This window comes from Pituophis catenifer, unplaced genomic scaffold (genome assembly GCF_029215685.1).
Source record: "Pituophis catenifer annectens isolate HBS135680 unplaced genomic scaffold, rPitCat1.0.hap2 SCAF_3, whole genome shotgun sequence".
NCBI classification, from domain to species: Eukaryota; Metazoa; Chordata; class Lepidosauria; order Squamata; family Colubridae; genus Pituophis; species Pituophis catenifer.
Genome location: NW_027256883.1, coordinates 146,369,007 through 146,384,701, shown reverse-complemented (window position 1 = coordinate 146,384,701; position 15,695 = coordinate 146,369,007). Strand labels below are relative to the sequence as shown.

General features: G+C 33.8%; 1 protein-coding gene across 1 annotated transcript in view; it reads left to right on the top strand.

The window, feature by feature from the left end:
• Nucleotides 1-15,695, top strand: part of SGIP1 (SH3GL interacting endocytic adaptor 1) — a 125,002-nt gene that overhangs the window by 66,895 nt on the left and 42,412 nt on the right. The window contains exons 9-16 of the mRNA XM_070939480.1: nucleotides 1,381-1,392; nucleotides 2,442-2,466; nucleotides 3,597-3,648; nucleotides 5,600-5,685; nucleotides 6,372-6,464; nucleotides 6,971-7,045; nucleotides 8,751-9,206; nucleotides 15,225-15,349. Of these exons, the coding sequence (XP_070795581.1) occupies nucleotides 1,381-1,392; nucleotides 2,442-2,466; nucleotides 3,597-3,648; nucleotides 5,600-5,685; nucleotides 6,372-6,464; nucleotides 6,971-7,045; nucleotides 8,751-9,206; nucleotides 15,225-15,349 (924 nt within the window). The remainder of the gene's footprint in view (nucleotides 1-1,380; nucleotides 1,393-2,441; nucleotides 2,467-3,596; nucleotides 3,649-5,599; nucleotides 5,686-6,371; nucleotides 6,465-6,970; nucleotides 7,046-8,750; nucleotides 9,207-15,224; nucleotides 15,350-15,695) is intronic.

The following is a 15,695-nucleotide window of genomic DNA, read 5'->3' as shown; positions in this document are numbered from 1 at the left end:
TGCAGGTTTTGAGCCAGATAGGTTCAAAGTTTGACACAATAAAGCAGGGCTGTCAAACTCCCGACCCACAGGCCGGATGCATCACGCGCTGGCCATATCCATGCCTGGTAGCGAAGTGGGGAAAAGTCCCGATACGTCACGTGATGCTGCCATAACGACGTGAGTTTGACCCCCTGCAATAAAACATTGAAATATTCTTACTAAATGTCTTTAAAGGCAGAAGAAGCAAGGATAGGAAATGAAAAGCAAAGCAGCTTTAAAATTGCCCAGCAGAGAATCTATAGAGAATTTGCACTGAATTCACACAGCACGTGTCCTATTCCAAATTAATTTTGTTACTGAAGATTGACACGTTTACTACTCTCATAAACATGTACTCTTCTAGACTAGGAGATATATTAGCATGGCTCAGTGACAAAATTAGACTGTTCCAGGAATAACTTATTAGACATTGCTTATGCAACAATATTTAAAATATATGAAATTTTTGTATATGACTCTTTTGTACATAACATATATGATATAAAAAATAGTTTGCATTATATGGAATAGTCTAAAAGCAAAGCATACTGCCTCAAACCACACACAGTGAAGAGACCAGAAATCACAGATTCTCACTATTTTGGGTCTCAATGAGGTGTCAAATTGCAGACAGACTGGACACAAAGACTAAGAAAAACTTAACTACAGATATGATACATAGAATGAGACAAAAGTAAACATAAGGTAAAAGTTATGTAGAGAAGCAATAGGGATACATGACTATTGACAACATCCAAAGTGTGCTCTGTGTTTTTCAGGAAAAAAAGAAAGAGAAAAGGTAGAAGAATATTTAACTCCATACTATGGCCCTTTTCCAAAACAAGGACTAATTGCCAATTTTTAAAAATATAAGAAACTGACAATAAATGCAAAACATTTTTAAGACAGTGCACATGCTTTTGAATTTCCAAATAAGTACTGGAAGTAATTGCAAATATGAAAAGGCCAGTCTCCGAAACTGCCCAAAATATATAAAGAAAGTGGACATGGTTTTTGATTAATTTGAAATTTTAATTAAATGTAGATCTCTAACACTTCAATTAATGTTAGAACTATAACCATGTTTTAGCAATTAATATGTGGGATAAAATAAGCAAATGTGGATTTTCTGTTGCTGTTCCTGCAAATATCTTCATAGTATAAGTTCATTTTTAAAATCAAGTTTAAACAAGCCCAAGACCTTAAGTGGATTTAGAAGAGAGCTTTCTGAAGAAAAATAGTTTTGAAATTGATATTTTGTGAAGCTAGAAGATCTCCTACCATCCAAAGACATTTTTACTACTGATCTTTCACTCTCTGACTAGGTATCTCTTCTCTCTTCCTTTTTGCTGATCACAGAGACGCAGTCCGGTAGGTCATGAATTCATGTTGAAACAGTTGTGTAAATGACTGCAGGTTATTTAACATAGGATTAATTTAAATTCATTTGGGGAATATACCTCACATATCCTGCAGAGATTGTTTGGGAGATAACAATCCTTGCCAAGCTTAATAAGGATCACGTTGATTAAGAAATATTTCCCGTTTTATTCTCTTTAAAATCTTCCCTACTGAACTCTTGATCATTCAGTTTTTCTTGATCTTCTCTTTTCCTTGGATGTGATGTTATGGCCTCATTTTCTGGTGTTAAAATATTTAATGGAATATGGTTTGAAAAGAAAAGAGCTGCCTTGAAAAACACATGCAGAAATGGACAGAATAATCATTCTGGATCCAATCCTCTGGCACCCTCTATTCCAGAGGTCTTCAAACTTGGCAGCTTTAAGACTTGTGGACTTCAACTCCCAGAATTCTCCATGGCTGGCTGGAGAATTCTGGGAGTTCACAAGTCTTAAAGCTGCCAAGTTTGAAGACCTCTGCTCTGATATATAAAGTATAAGGAGCTATTAAAGAGCATGTAATAACACCTTTTGCATAGATATGTCCTGTTTATGTTTCATACTTCCTCAGAATTCTATTTTCTGTTTCTATGTGTTTTTTTTTTATCTTCTGCAATACTACAGTCTAGATTTTTAGTTAAAAAAATTAGACATAAACCAATTTTCAAGCAAATGAGTTTTTATGAATGTATAATCCAGCTCTGGGGCTATAAACATGTTCTAGGACTTTTTGGCAAATTGAGTACGTGTGAAATTCTTGTGGAAATATATTTGTAACTATTACCTTCAGTTCTATTCAAAAGATGTTTGAATAGTTTGCATGTGTATGTAAATATGAGTGAATGAATAAACTGGCAAAGGAACCCATAAAGTGTACTCTATAAACCCAATTTAGTGTATGTTTTGTTTTACAAATATTATTTATCTATGGCTTTTCAGCATTTCAAAATGGAGCAATGTTCCCTTTATGTAAATATAATCCTTTAATTCTAAACTGTAGTTTTCTGTATTTAATTTTAGGGTACAGTTAAGAGGAACCTATCTAGTAAGTATCATTTAAAAACACATTGGGCTTTAACTGGTGAATATCCATAGATGGAGTAGATTTCTTTCATAATTTTCATATCTTAAAAGAACAGCAGCAGCAAATTAACAAGATTGTATTCAGAATATTAGTGAAACAGACCTCAAAACAGATTGAGAATACATCTGCATACTGCTATGAAATTCTATACAAAGGCATAAACATAATTAATAGATGCATTCTAAATCAAAGTGCCCATGCAGAATTTTCAGTTAGCTGACTGCAAAGAGCATATCAATCACAATTCATGGAATATTCTCATATATCTAATAAAAATACACATATTTAATGAAAATGTTTTCATTGCATTTATTTTTCATAAAAACACATATGTAGCCCTAGAATGTGAAATGTTACAATATATGTAGAAAGACTGGGGGCATAATTAATCTCAGTTGAAATGGTTTATGAAATCTTGTATTATGTTAAGCGGCCAGGTTAGGTTTTTGCCTGATTTATTAAGTATTAGTATGCATTAAGTAGAAAAATGTAGATTGCCTAATTATAATTTTAATATTATACAATTGTTGGCCATATGATCGTATTTTAAAGAGATATTAAATTATTATCTAATATTATCCAAAGCTATCATAACCTTTCACACAAAACAACTTTACTAGTGTTCCTTCTAGTTATCCAATCATGGAACCCATATATAGGTTTTTATTCAGCTCTAGCTTCCCATCCTTAGCCTTGTCTTATGAGCAAAGAAAGAAAATACCCTTTGGTTAAATTTAAAGTCAATGAAAGGGTGGCAAGGTAGAATAGGAAAAATGCTGAGGAGCCAGGAGGCAAGAAAGTTGAGAATTCTTGTTAAGACAAGAATTCTCCCATAGCTTAGGAGGTAACATTGCAGAATTGTTCTTGCAGTAATAACTCCTGCACTCCTGTAAAATTAATAGCCTCAACTGCAAAAAGTTTACAAAAGTCACAATATTATGCAAAAGGGTCTCAAACTTGTGGTCTCAGATCAGCACCAATGACACATCTTCATGGGCCCACTGTTCAGTTGGTTTTATTTAATATTCAGCAGGCAGTTTGTCTACACTGTACTCCCAAGAAAACAATTTTAAATGTATATTTTGTGCTAGGTGAAGAGATAGCAAGACCCCGGCGTTCAACTCCTACTCCAGAGCTTCTCAGGTTAGTGTAAAACTGAGTCCCCAAAGATGTGGAATTCTTATTCCCAAAATGGACATGTGCAGAAGGATTATTGTTTTGTGCTTGATTGCATTAAAAGATTAATTCTACATTTGTTTCCTATGAAAATGTATAAAATTATAATCTCTTAGCTAATTTAGCACCAATTTTTCAACCCTGTATGTGGGTCTATATGCAAAATGGCCTTCCCTTTTTATTTATATCTTGAGTATGAAAAGAATACTGTAATGCATTTTTTTAGATTCTGGGGAGGACTTCCATCTGTATCAGACTGTGAATTTACACAGATATGATAGCTTGGTTGCCAGATAATATTATCAAATTAAGACAGCCTATTAGCAGAAATGTGTAAAAAAAATTACAATATTGGAGCCAGTTCTTGCCATCTATTTATATTTACTTACTCTATTATTTATATTCATAAGACTCCAAATACATAAATAAAATGGATTCAAAATATACTGGTAATTGATTTATTATTTTACAGTATTCATTTTCATTTATCCAAAAATGTATAATGTATGAACCATTGATTAAGACAGAACCTTGGGCAAAGAAGAAACAAATTATACCAAAACAACCATTAGAGTTTTACAAAAGGAAAGATACTATTGATCAACATTTCTTTGATATCATTTGATTATTAAATATGTCCAGGAACAAACACAGGGAATAACTGGTACCAAATGGCTTTGAATCAAAATATTTGAAGAATAACTTTTTTATTCCAATATGCTATGATAGAGCAAATACATAAACAATCTGATATCACAGATTTATATATACACACACACATTTGCAGACACGTGTGTGTGTGTGCATGTGTGTGTGTGTGTATACACACACACACACACAAAATGAGAGGGAGAGGGGGAAGGGGAGTGGGGGAGAGAGAGAGAGAGAGAGAGAGAGAGAGAGAGAGAGAGAGAGAGAGAGAGAGAGAGAGAATATTAACCCAATCTACACAATAGTTAGTGACTGATACTAATTATTGAAATATATCTTGAGATTTTTTTTTAAAATGCCTTAATTATTTCAGGTAGTAGACGCATTACTTCATTCCATTTTAAGACATAGTAATTGTAGGGATAGTTTTCATCCCCTAAATTCTTCTACCATATGTGTAAATTCTTTTGGCAGCATAAATTCATTGTAGAGGCGCTACATATTTTTTTAGTAGTAAGCCATTTCTCCTTTATAGAGAGAGAAATCAGTGGGAATTGAAGTATAATTGTCATTAGTGCCATTATCTGTTGAAATGTTATTTGTACTCAGGCATTTTTAAATGAGAGGCAGATTTTTTAAATGTCTTATAGAGGTTTTAGGCACTTGATCTGTTTTCTGATGTTTTCTTACATTATATTATATTATACTGGGATATATTTTAGTTGTCATATTTACCCACCTCTGAGGTACTGACTCTTTAAATTCTATTCCATTCTCCCAACACTTAGAATTTTCTATGACTGAGCAGGTTTAGTTTTTAGTGGCTCTTGGGAGGTTAATAAATTGGCCGTTTCATCTTCATGTGTCCAAATCCTGGCAGTATTCAAGTCTGGTAATATGGATAGCATTCTTTGATTTCTTAAGGATTAGCATTTAAGAATCTAATTTGTTTTTAATATGTAAAGTTTTATAAAATTATTCATATGTAAACTTTTGAGCATTGAATGGCTACATTGACAACAGTATATCTTTCAGTATAACTTAAAACCGCATAGTTGCTGCGGTACATAATATTTTCCTTACATAGATATGGCAATGGTTATTAGCAGAACTATAACAAGCAATGCCAAAACAAAACTCAATTCTTGTGTACATATATAAAATGACATTTAAAAGTTTGACGTTTGTGTTTATGGAAAATATTTTTTAAAAAATCTAACCCATTTGTCACATCTGCTGATATCAAATAACTAATTTTTTTCTGTAGCAAAAGAACTTCAGAAGACGCTGCTGTCCTAGCACCATTATTTGGTCCACCCCTAGAATCTGCATTTGAAGAAGACAAATTGGAAGGTAAATTATTAAATTGTATTTATGTATTAGAGCTATAGCTTGCCTTTCTCTCAGGTGGGAATACCTAGCTTTCTCTCTATTTGAGTTTGTTCCTATAGCCCTTGTGTTATTTTGGATTGAAAACTCCAGCATGTTCTCTGGAGCTGAGCTAGGGCAATGCTCATATGCCCACAGATATGGCTCCACGTGCCACCTGTAGCCCGTGTGCCATAGGTTCTCCATCACAGTCCTAGCAGATGCAGCTGATTGTTTCTTTCTTACTGTGAGTGTATCTATGCTCCCCTGGGGTGCTGATTTGCTAATCTAAGAAAAACATGGAATCAAATCTATGTTAAGTTTCTTTTTTTTTTTTTGCTCCTATCTGAATCATTTTTAACAAGCATTTTGATATTTTTTAAAAAATATGTGCCATATTAGATGAATGAGAAATGTGAAATGGATATGTGCATCAGGAAGCCACTGGTTCCAATATTATACTGTACATTTCATGGTAAAACAAACACTCAAAATACTATTTACAAGTATTCAGATTAATTTGTTTTTATTTCTTTTATTTGAATAGCTGCTGCAATTCGGTAATACCTAAAGTTCAGAGTTAAACTCTTACTGGAAATAAAAAAGAATCAAGTTCTTGTGTTACTTCTAGATTAATATGTTGTTATATATCTGCTTATATATAGCTTCAGGTTCCATAGATCAGTGTGAAGTTTGGGGTTCTGTGCAACCAGCGAACTCAAGTGTAGAATCTCCAAATGGATCACGACCCTTCCCATCTGGAAGTAAGTTAGATTAATTCTTGGTAGAAAAAGTGGTTTAATGTGTTGGGTATGTTTAATTGAAAAATTGTGAAATATAGAAAGAAGTAAACCTACTAGGGATCATAGCTCATTATACTCTGTGGAAACAGAGATATTAATTCAACTGTGCAATGAAAACTCACCTTTCTGACAATATAATATATTAGAAAGAGAAATTAATCAGAAAACAGAAATTTATCATTAAAATTGCTATGTTTATTTTAAAATGTATAATGTTTAGCAACAATATTATGTCTGTTTCCATATTAAACGTGTATTTCTGATGGTAAAGATACTCTGCATAAAAATTATGGGATGTTCTTTGAAGGTCAGAAGCTAACAACTGGCATTCCTACACAAGTGGAAATGTCTTCTGCTTGTACAATGAACTCTCTGAATTGCAGCAACATCTACATGAGACAAGATCTCAATCTTTGTGATTGAGCTTTGTCTATCCTTGTCTTTAAAATGTTCCTTTTATGTTACAGCACCTCCACCACTTCCACCCAAAAACATTCCTGCTACACCTCCCCATGCTGGTTCTCCTTTAACAATTGGAGTAGGTAAGAATATTTGACACACATAGTCAAGTCTAATACTTGTATATTTTGCTGTATAATAATGATGACCTTGTTTAGTATACATTATGAAACATTAATATGAACTCAATCATAGTTTCTTAATGTTATGCATATACTGTATGTGTTTAATATTTTGTTCACAAAATATTTTAAGCAGGTTTCTCTTTTAGATATCAAAAAATAACTGATGAAGCTTTATACATTATTTTCTCAACCCTTGAAATTTTGAAATCCTTCTGTTACCTGTGCTATATTAAGTACTCAAATTTGAATCTTTTTTGGTAATTTTATTAGTAAGCTTTTGTTTACAAGACTCAATTTTGTATAAGAAAAGAAGTTGGGAAGCTTAAATATGTTTGTCTTGGATCGCAGTGCATTTAGGGTTTTTTCCTCAATCAATGTGGTTCTGTTATATAAGGAAAACTGCCATGCATACAAACTCAATTTTTTAAACATTTCTTTACAAACATATGTAACATTTTGGATCAGAATTTTTTCTCTTATATTTCATTTATATATACATGGCCTATGGTAGATGGTTACCCCCCTTGGTGTGCTACACTTTGATAGAAAGGTAGATTACAAATATACTAAAATATATAATGATTATCTTTCTCAAATGTAGCCTTCTCCAATCTGGAATATAGCAATCAGGGGGAAAAAGGGGGAAATTGAATAAAAAATTTATATAATTTTGCATTCCTAAAGGAATTGGGCATTTTGGTTTTATATATATTTATTCATAATTATAGAATAATAATTACAGAAATTATATTCCATCAATGAATTTACTAGCTACAATCCAGAGCTCTGCACATATGGAATAGTCTTCTTTTTTATGAAAAGAAAATAGTTCTACATTGTTTTCTATTTTGTATGCAGATTTGGAAAATTGCAGCCATTTCAGATAAAATGGAGGCCAGGGATGTATCTCTTGTTGTCATTGGGAATTAAATTTGCTTAACTTTTGTTGAATGATGACTAATCACAGAGCTTAAGACGCATACTGAACTTTAAACAATTTCTTTCACAGAAGGAAAAGAATTTAGAAACTGTTTATTTAATTTCAGATTATCCCAAGCACTGAAATTTAGTAATGCAACGATTATTTGAATATAGCAACCATTAATTAATTTTTCATTAAGAATCTTTTCCTGTCACTTAACACATCTGTTGTCAAATGTTCTGCTACATTTACTAAAATTTATTTTGGCAATAATGATGATTCAGCTGAAGCATAGAAATGCATTACGAATTATATTCTTTTTGATTTGCTAAAATAATGTCACATTGCATATCACATAATTCAATGCATTATGCAATATACATGTTCATACGTGCACATACATCACCTTGTTAAATTTTTATTGTTTTGCCATTTCTCTTCTAATATCTAGTAATAAAGTCAGAATGTCAATTGTGTTGCCGAGGTAATTTTCTCTATCAATATATAACGTATGATATGTGATTTTGAAAGAAGAATGTAATTTACATGGAATGTACTTCAAAGTTATATGGATACCTACACACAACTATGTTCTCAAAAGCACCTTTTAAATATGTTATCAAAATGTCTTTGTGCTAGAATGTAGCTTGAATTTTAAAAGCCCCATACATACATAGAGCAATAATACAACTTAACTGTACCAGTTGATGTTAAAGTTTGAAACAACTACTTTGACCACAGGAAATGACCAGACAGCAACAGAGGTCAAAAGTGACAAACTACCATCAATCAATGACTTGGACAGCATTTTTGGCCCAGTATTGTCCCCCAATTCTGTTGCTGATAACGCAGAGGATAAATGGATCAGTTTTTCTGATCAGACCCTGGAAAATGTAACTCCAGAGGTGACTTCAAGGGAAAAAGTGGTGTCCCCACCTGTGGCATCCGAAATCCCAGAAGAGCCTCCAGAGGCTGAAGTCTCTCGCAATGTTCCTTCTCCACTCAATTTAGAAGAGGTTCAGAAGAAAGTTTCAGAGCAGACCCACGTTAAAGATGATAATTTAGCACCAGCAGCATCTCCTAAAGATTTTGGGGTGGGACAGAGAGCAACACCGCCTCCCCCTCCACCTCCTACCTACAGGACAGTGGTGTCATCACCTGGACCCAGCCCTGGCGGTGGCACAGGAAGCACCAGTGGTATGTCTAAACAGCTTTGAGTGTGCTTCAGTGTGCCCATGAATGCTGCAGTGTGAAACAACAAGCCTTTTTAGCTGTTAGTTTTTTGTTTTTGTTTTTTGGCTTTTAGCATCAATCATTCCCTTTTGTTTGATTGTACTGTGCCCAGTGGCCTTTTTTTTTCTTTAATTCCGTGCTCTTGTGACCCAACTCAACTGTGAATCCTTGATAGTATGTTTTATTTTCCTACCATTGCTGAATGTTTAATTGTTGATGGGAGAGCTTTATGTCTTAAGCACCAGGTAAAGGTGGAAATGTATTATCATTGATCAGGATTACTCTAAATTTATTAAAGCTCTGGATCAAGAAATGAAGTATTTTATTTTACTTCACTTGGGAATTTTCCTCAGGAGGAAAGCGTAAGAAAAAAATACGTACTTTGCCAGGTTGCCACAGTTCCTTCATGAACTTTTTGCAGAAAAAAGAAGTCTAATAGGACTTTCCCCCTTCATCTATATAATTCAGGACTTCTATAATCAGTAGTCATGAAAAAACAATTCGATAGCACTTAAACAATAGCAAAGATCACATCTGTCTAAGAAATACTTTTTATGGAAAGTATAAGCACATATTAATATATTACATCTTAAATGAAGGATTTTTTCCCCTCGCAGGACCTATATCTACTGTAGGATCTTTGTCCCACCACAGAGTGGTGCCTGCAAATGGTACAGGAAATATTGAGGACATAGATTGGTGGACTTCCCTGTCTTACTTCTCCCAAAAAACAACATCAACCAAACTCTCATTAAATGGGATGGGGATCTGGGAGAATGTGAATTAATTGGCAATCAAAAGGAGCCTCTCAATTAGCTTATATTCAGCTGATAAGCTCTTTTTTTAAAGAGAATTGTAATGCTATTCAAGAATAGTGCTATACCCTCATGAGAATCAGCCCAGACATCAGATAACATGTACAATAAGAATTATACTGTTAATGAACAGAGAAAGAGTCAATTTTGTCTTTCCTGTTTCACTAACCTCTAGATGTGAGATTGGGAAAAAATGGACATGTCCATACAGTCATCAGGAGATGAACTCAATTTAAGAGAGATAACAATTTAATCTAAATATAGTAATCCCAATAGCAAGTTATAGATAGTGCTATTTCATTGGAAATACAAGTGTTGGTATAACAAATGACTGTAGCAGCCCAAGAAAGTAGGTAGCATGAAAAATTATCTTAGTTCCCTGGAAATTCATTCATCTACTTCCAAAGCTGTTGTTGTGTACCATGGACTCTAAGGTGCTCCAAATGACATCAAGACAAACTCCTATCCTTTGTGGTGATAAGAAAATATCTGTGGCTATTCTCAGACTAATAGGAGTTCTGAGGGGAATTTAATAAGAGAGAAAAGTATTTAAATCTCAGATCAATGATCAACACTTCAGGAGAGCAACACTTTGGCTTGCTTTCCCTGCACATACTTTAAAATTTTGTTATGTTTTCTAATGTATCCTTTGAGTAGTTTAGAAAATAAAAATGGAGGGATGAGAGTGAAACATGCACCCCATTATTTCTACAAGCAACAAGTTAAACTCATCTCCTTTTGTAACTAAAAACAATTGTCCAGAGTCTGAAAAAGAACTGTAACTTCTTCTTATATGGGAATAATTTCTTGAGCGTGTAAGTAACTTGCTTTGGGCTTTGTATTTTTTCTCTGACTCCCAATTCAATTTTGGAAGGAAATGAAAACTACCTATTGCCTAATTACAAATAGGAAATCAACAATGTGTTCATCTAAGATGAGACTGAAGAATTCTCTCTTGTCTTTGATAACCTCTCCCTGTTGATGCTTATATAATCCATATTTTCAAAGAAAATGCCAAGAGTGGCAAGAGTGAACTCTGAGAGGGGAACAGAAGGATATATTCAAACGCTATTTTGAGGCAAACCCTCTCCCCATTCTAGGGGTCTTAGAATTTATCCTTCCATGTTGTATTTTTTCCTTAATATCAAATTTCATCATTACTATTTTTAGGAAACAGAATAAATATTATCATTAGTCTTCAAAATTATTGTTTTGTTTAAAGCAGGAAATGCCCTTATATGTTCCAGATATGATTAATGGAATAGCTTAAAGCTTGTATATATCTATCCATAGATGGATGATGAAATGAATAGCTGCTGGTTTAGGTACAAACAGTTTCGTATGGCTTGTCATTGAAATAAAAAATCAGTTTTTCAAGTTTGAAATGCGCTAGGTGGAAGAAATCCTTTTTAAATTTAAATTATTTTCCAAAAAACAGTAAGTAACCAAACTTTCAGTTAATTTTATTTTGGGGTAAAACACTTCTCTTATTTCTTGAAGTGTTTTATTTTCCTGAAGTTTGATAGTTGATTTTGATTAGGATGTTCTCCCTGAAAAATACAAGTTGGGCCTGTGGTTGAATCTGCAATATAATTGCAACATTTACAGAAATCTAAGATTCATCTTTTTTATAAAAAGCAAGTGGAAAAATAGATTGTGTATTTTCTGTTTCAGTTATTATTCCCACAAGTGACTGGAACTGGAAGTTAATCGGGCTTTTAGCATCTCTTACAGTTCTATATAATAATATGTACAGTTAAGGAAGATAGGGGTCTATAGACACATATGCTTTCCTATTTTCAAAATTCCTTTCCTGTGTAACTATAATCAATTATTACAATATATTTTGGGGTTGTTGTGTTTTTGCTTGTTTTGACACTTTCAAGGACACAGTTGATGGCTATTGAGGAAGTTTCTTCTTGTGTACTTACCACAACAGATTTCCATGAAGTTTTATGTGTGGATTTAAGTGGAGCAAAGGAGTGTATTTTCAGATACCAGTCCCAATAAAAATAATGTAACTTAATCCAGTCATTCTGAATTCTGCAGTGTATGTCAAGAACTCAAAAAGGATGAATACATTTGCTTAATAATTAGATAGAAGCAGAGGTAAAGTTTGACTTTACCTTTTCCTTTCCTTTCCTTTCCTTTCCTTTCCTTTCCTTTCCTTTCCTTTCCTTTCCTCTACTCTACTCTACTCTACTCTACTCTACTCTACTCTACTCTACTCTACTCTACTCGTTACAATAAAAAAAAAATAGGAAACAACCAGGAAGCTAAATCATAAAGAAAAAAATCTAAGCAAATCTAGGAAACATACAATATAACCAAAAATTGTGTGTGTGTGTGAACAGCCATTCTAGCCCTTTGAAATGTCAGTTACCGCCAAAATTATTTATAATGATTGATTAGAGTTAGATACAAAATAGTTCTTCAGTTCTGACTGGAGAAGAAGCTTCTTGGTTGAGAAGTGAAACATCTTCAAGAAAAAACAAAGAAAGTCCAGTTACCTTTTGAAAAAGCACTTTTGGGACAGCCGTGACCTGGATGATTGAGAATCTCCATAGACATATTCATCAATATACATTCCTTTTTTATTTCATTTGTCACTAATAGAGAAACCTGAACTATCCAACAGTACACAATTAATATTTGTGCAATCATTTTGCAGATTTTTTATTTTTTTTTGATAATGAAGGAAAGGAAAAAGGGTAGGGCAGGGCAGGAAGGAAAAGAAAGGAAAGGAAAGGAAAGGAAAGGAAAGGAAAGAAGGAAAGGAAAGGAAAGGAAAGGAAAGGAAAGGAAAGGAAAGGAAAGGAAAGGAAAGGAAAGGAAAGGAAAGGAAAGGAAAGTTAGTTTCAGAGCAAAAAATGTACTACTCCAGCAGTATAGGGTCACTAAAAAAACCTAAATTATCAACTTTTTCCAAAGCCTCATCTTGCATAAGCAAATTATTCAGAGCATGCTTAGCAAATGGAACATTATTAATGCAATAAATATTACATAATAATTTATGATGCTGTATTTTAAAGCTCCATCCATCCACCCTCTCCTCGCAGCTGAGTGTTTTACTGACTGCATGAAGCATGTGATCAGTCAGTGCTTATAAGTTTCACTTATACTGACATGATAGATCAAGAATGTCTTGTTTGATGCTAAAGGGTTCAATTTAAGACTTAGGAAAACACCACAAAAATCTGATTGGTTGAATATAGACCTCCTTTCTTGCTTCCCTTGAAATAAATCTTTGTCATTTGATAGGGCTGTGCCAAATGTTTAAAATGGGATCTTTGTAAAGTATTGCAATATTTGGCTTACCCAAGCCAAATATTCATCCTTAAAGCATCCAAGTCACCTCTTCCTAAAGACTTTCTTAGCTGCCTGTGGATTTGTTTGCAGGTACAATTTTGCTATGCTGACTGCCTCCAAAGTGGCATTGCATGCACACCTACAATACACACAGACAATCAGGCAAATCCTTCCAGCATTTACTCCAAGCCATCTGGAGGATGTATCTGCTTTCACTCTTTAAGGAGGGGCACTTCATTCACACTACATGTTTCACAAAGCATCCCTTCCAAATGCTTTGTGCAGCTCTATGTATATACTTTCTATCTTTGGAACGGATAATATAATAAGTATGTATATTTACAAGTTTTATTGGCCATTTTTATATTTTCCCTTTGGCAGCGTGAGAGCAACTGCAGCATACTTCCTTCCTGTGATACACACTAATCACTGCTGTACGCTCACTGGGCATACAAGGAGTCCATGCTGTGAATTCCTTCCATGCTGCAATTGTTCTAGTTTCCAGGAAGAATACTGATAGAGTAGAAAGAAGACACAGCTTGAATTCTTCCAATTAAAACAAACTTTTGATGTTACCAAACATAAGTAATAGCTTAGATGTCATTGGAAGTCATTTGGGGTATGATATTGGAGTCCTGTTTTTAAAGATACCTCATATTCTTAAGTTTCAAAAAAGACATTCTAGTTTGTTGGCAAAAAATAAAACAAAAAAATTTATTTGGTAGTTGGATTGACATTGGCATGTGACTAAAATCAGTTTCAGTATTATTCTCTTATAATGAATGATTATACTTAAATGAAACAGCTTGTTTAACAACTGTCAGTGGCAATTTAGAAAACGTGTTTGGCGATTTGGGAAAAATTACCTCGAAAGAGTAAGAAATATTTCTTAAATTCTGGACATGCATTTTTCTCCAGAGTAATATCAGATTTTCACTATTTATTTATTTTTTAAATTTGATTTATATGCCGCCCTTCTCCGGAGACTCAGGGCGGCTTACAATGCGTTAAGCAATAGCCTTCATTCTTTTGTATATTTTATACAAAGTCAGCTTATTGCACCCACAACTGGGTCCTCATTTCACCTACCTTAGAAAGGATGGAAGGCTGAGTCAACCTTGAGCCTTGGAGAGATTCGAACCAGCAGAAATTGCAGGCAGCTGTGTTAATAACAGGGTGCACTAAACCACTGTACTATCAAGGCTCTTAATTTTCATGAATCGTCCTTGGTTGTTATCTGATTTGCCAGCTTTTTATCCTTTTTACTGTGATTTACCATTCACTAAGGTTGCAAATCCATTTACATGGGAGTATATTCATATTTCTAAATAAATATATGTAGGTTTGCAGTGTACCTATTTTTATCATTATTAATTGATTGCAGCGTCCCCGATTAAATTTTTGGAACAATAACATACTGTCCATTTATTTACAAGATAATATTAAAGAAAGAAGGCAATATTTTGGAATGCTGAGCAGCCACACTTAATCTAAAATGGTGCAGTTCAACCAGTGTTCCTTTTGAATTAAACTTTGTAAGATTTATGCGCGAGCAAATATAGCCAAAGCATATATATTGTTACGTATGTGTGAAAACTGCACTGGCACAAAAGCAGAGAAATAAGCTGTTCTACTTCATGGTGACCTATCTGGTTAGCAACTGTCTATTTCATCCAGTTTGAGTCCACATATATGAATGTATATGTTTACTCAGTAACCCCTGACCCAAATCCCAAGCTGGTTTTGCAGTTGTTTAGCTTGATTGACTCTTCACACTGTGGGATATATACTTTAAAGGTACGAGGGAGCTATCATGAGGGCAGTTTAATCCCATACTGATAGCGTACATTTCTTTCAGGGTCATCATCACCTGCTCGCCCTGCGACCCCGTTGACATCTTGCAGCAGCCCTACCCCACCACCCCCACCACCTAGACCCCCATCTCGTCCAAAGTTACCTCCGGGAAAGCCAGGTGTTGATGTGGTATGTTTTAGATTTTTTTTACAAATTGCTAACTGCACTGAGTTGGGACATCTCTTGCCTACTATAGAGACTCTAAATACTGTAGATATGAAAAAAAAAAAATTATATTAACCACTGTAGGCTGGCTTGGTTGTGAGTATGAGGAATAGAAGTATAATAATTAAGTAAATGAATAAAAAATGTAAAATTATGTTTGTTAAGTCTCTAGTTAAATTCTTGATTTAAAAATAGCCAGAAGAGTGTTATAATTTAATGTTGGATTTTTAAAATGAATTAAATTTAAAATTGTGGGGTAGTTTTGTTGGCTTTCATGAAGTTTTTTTTTAATTATTACTTTAGCAAGAAT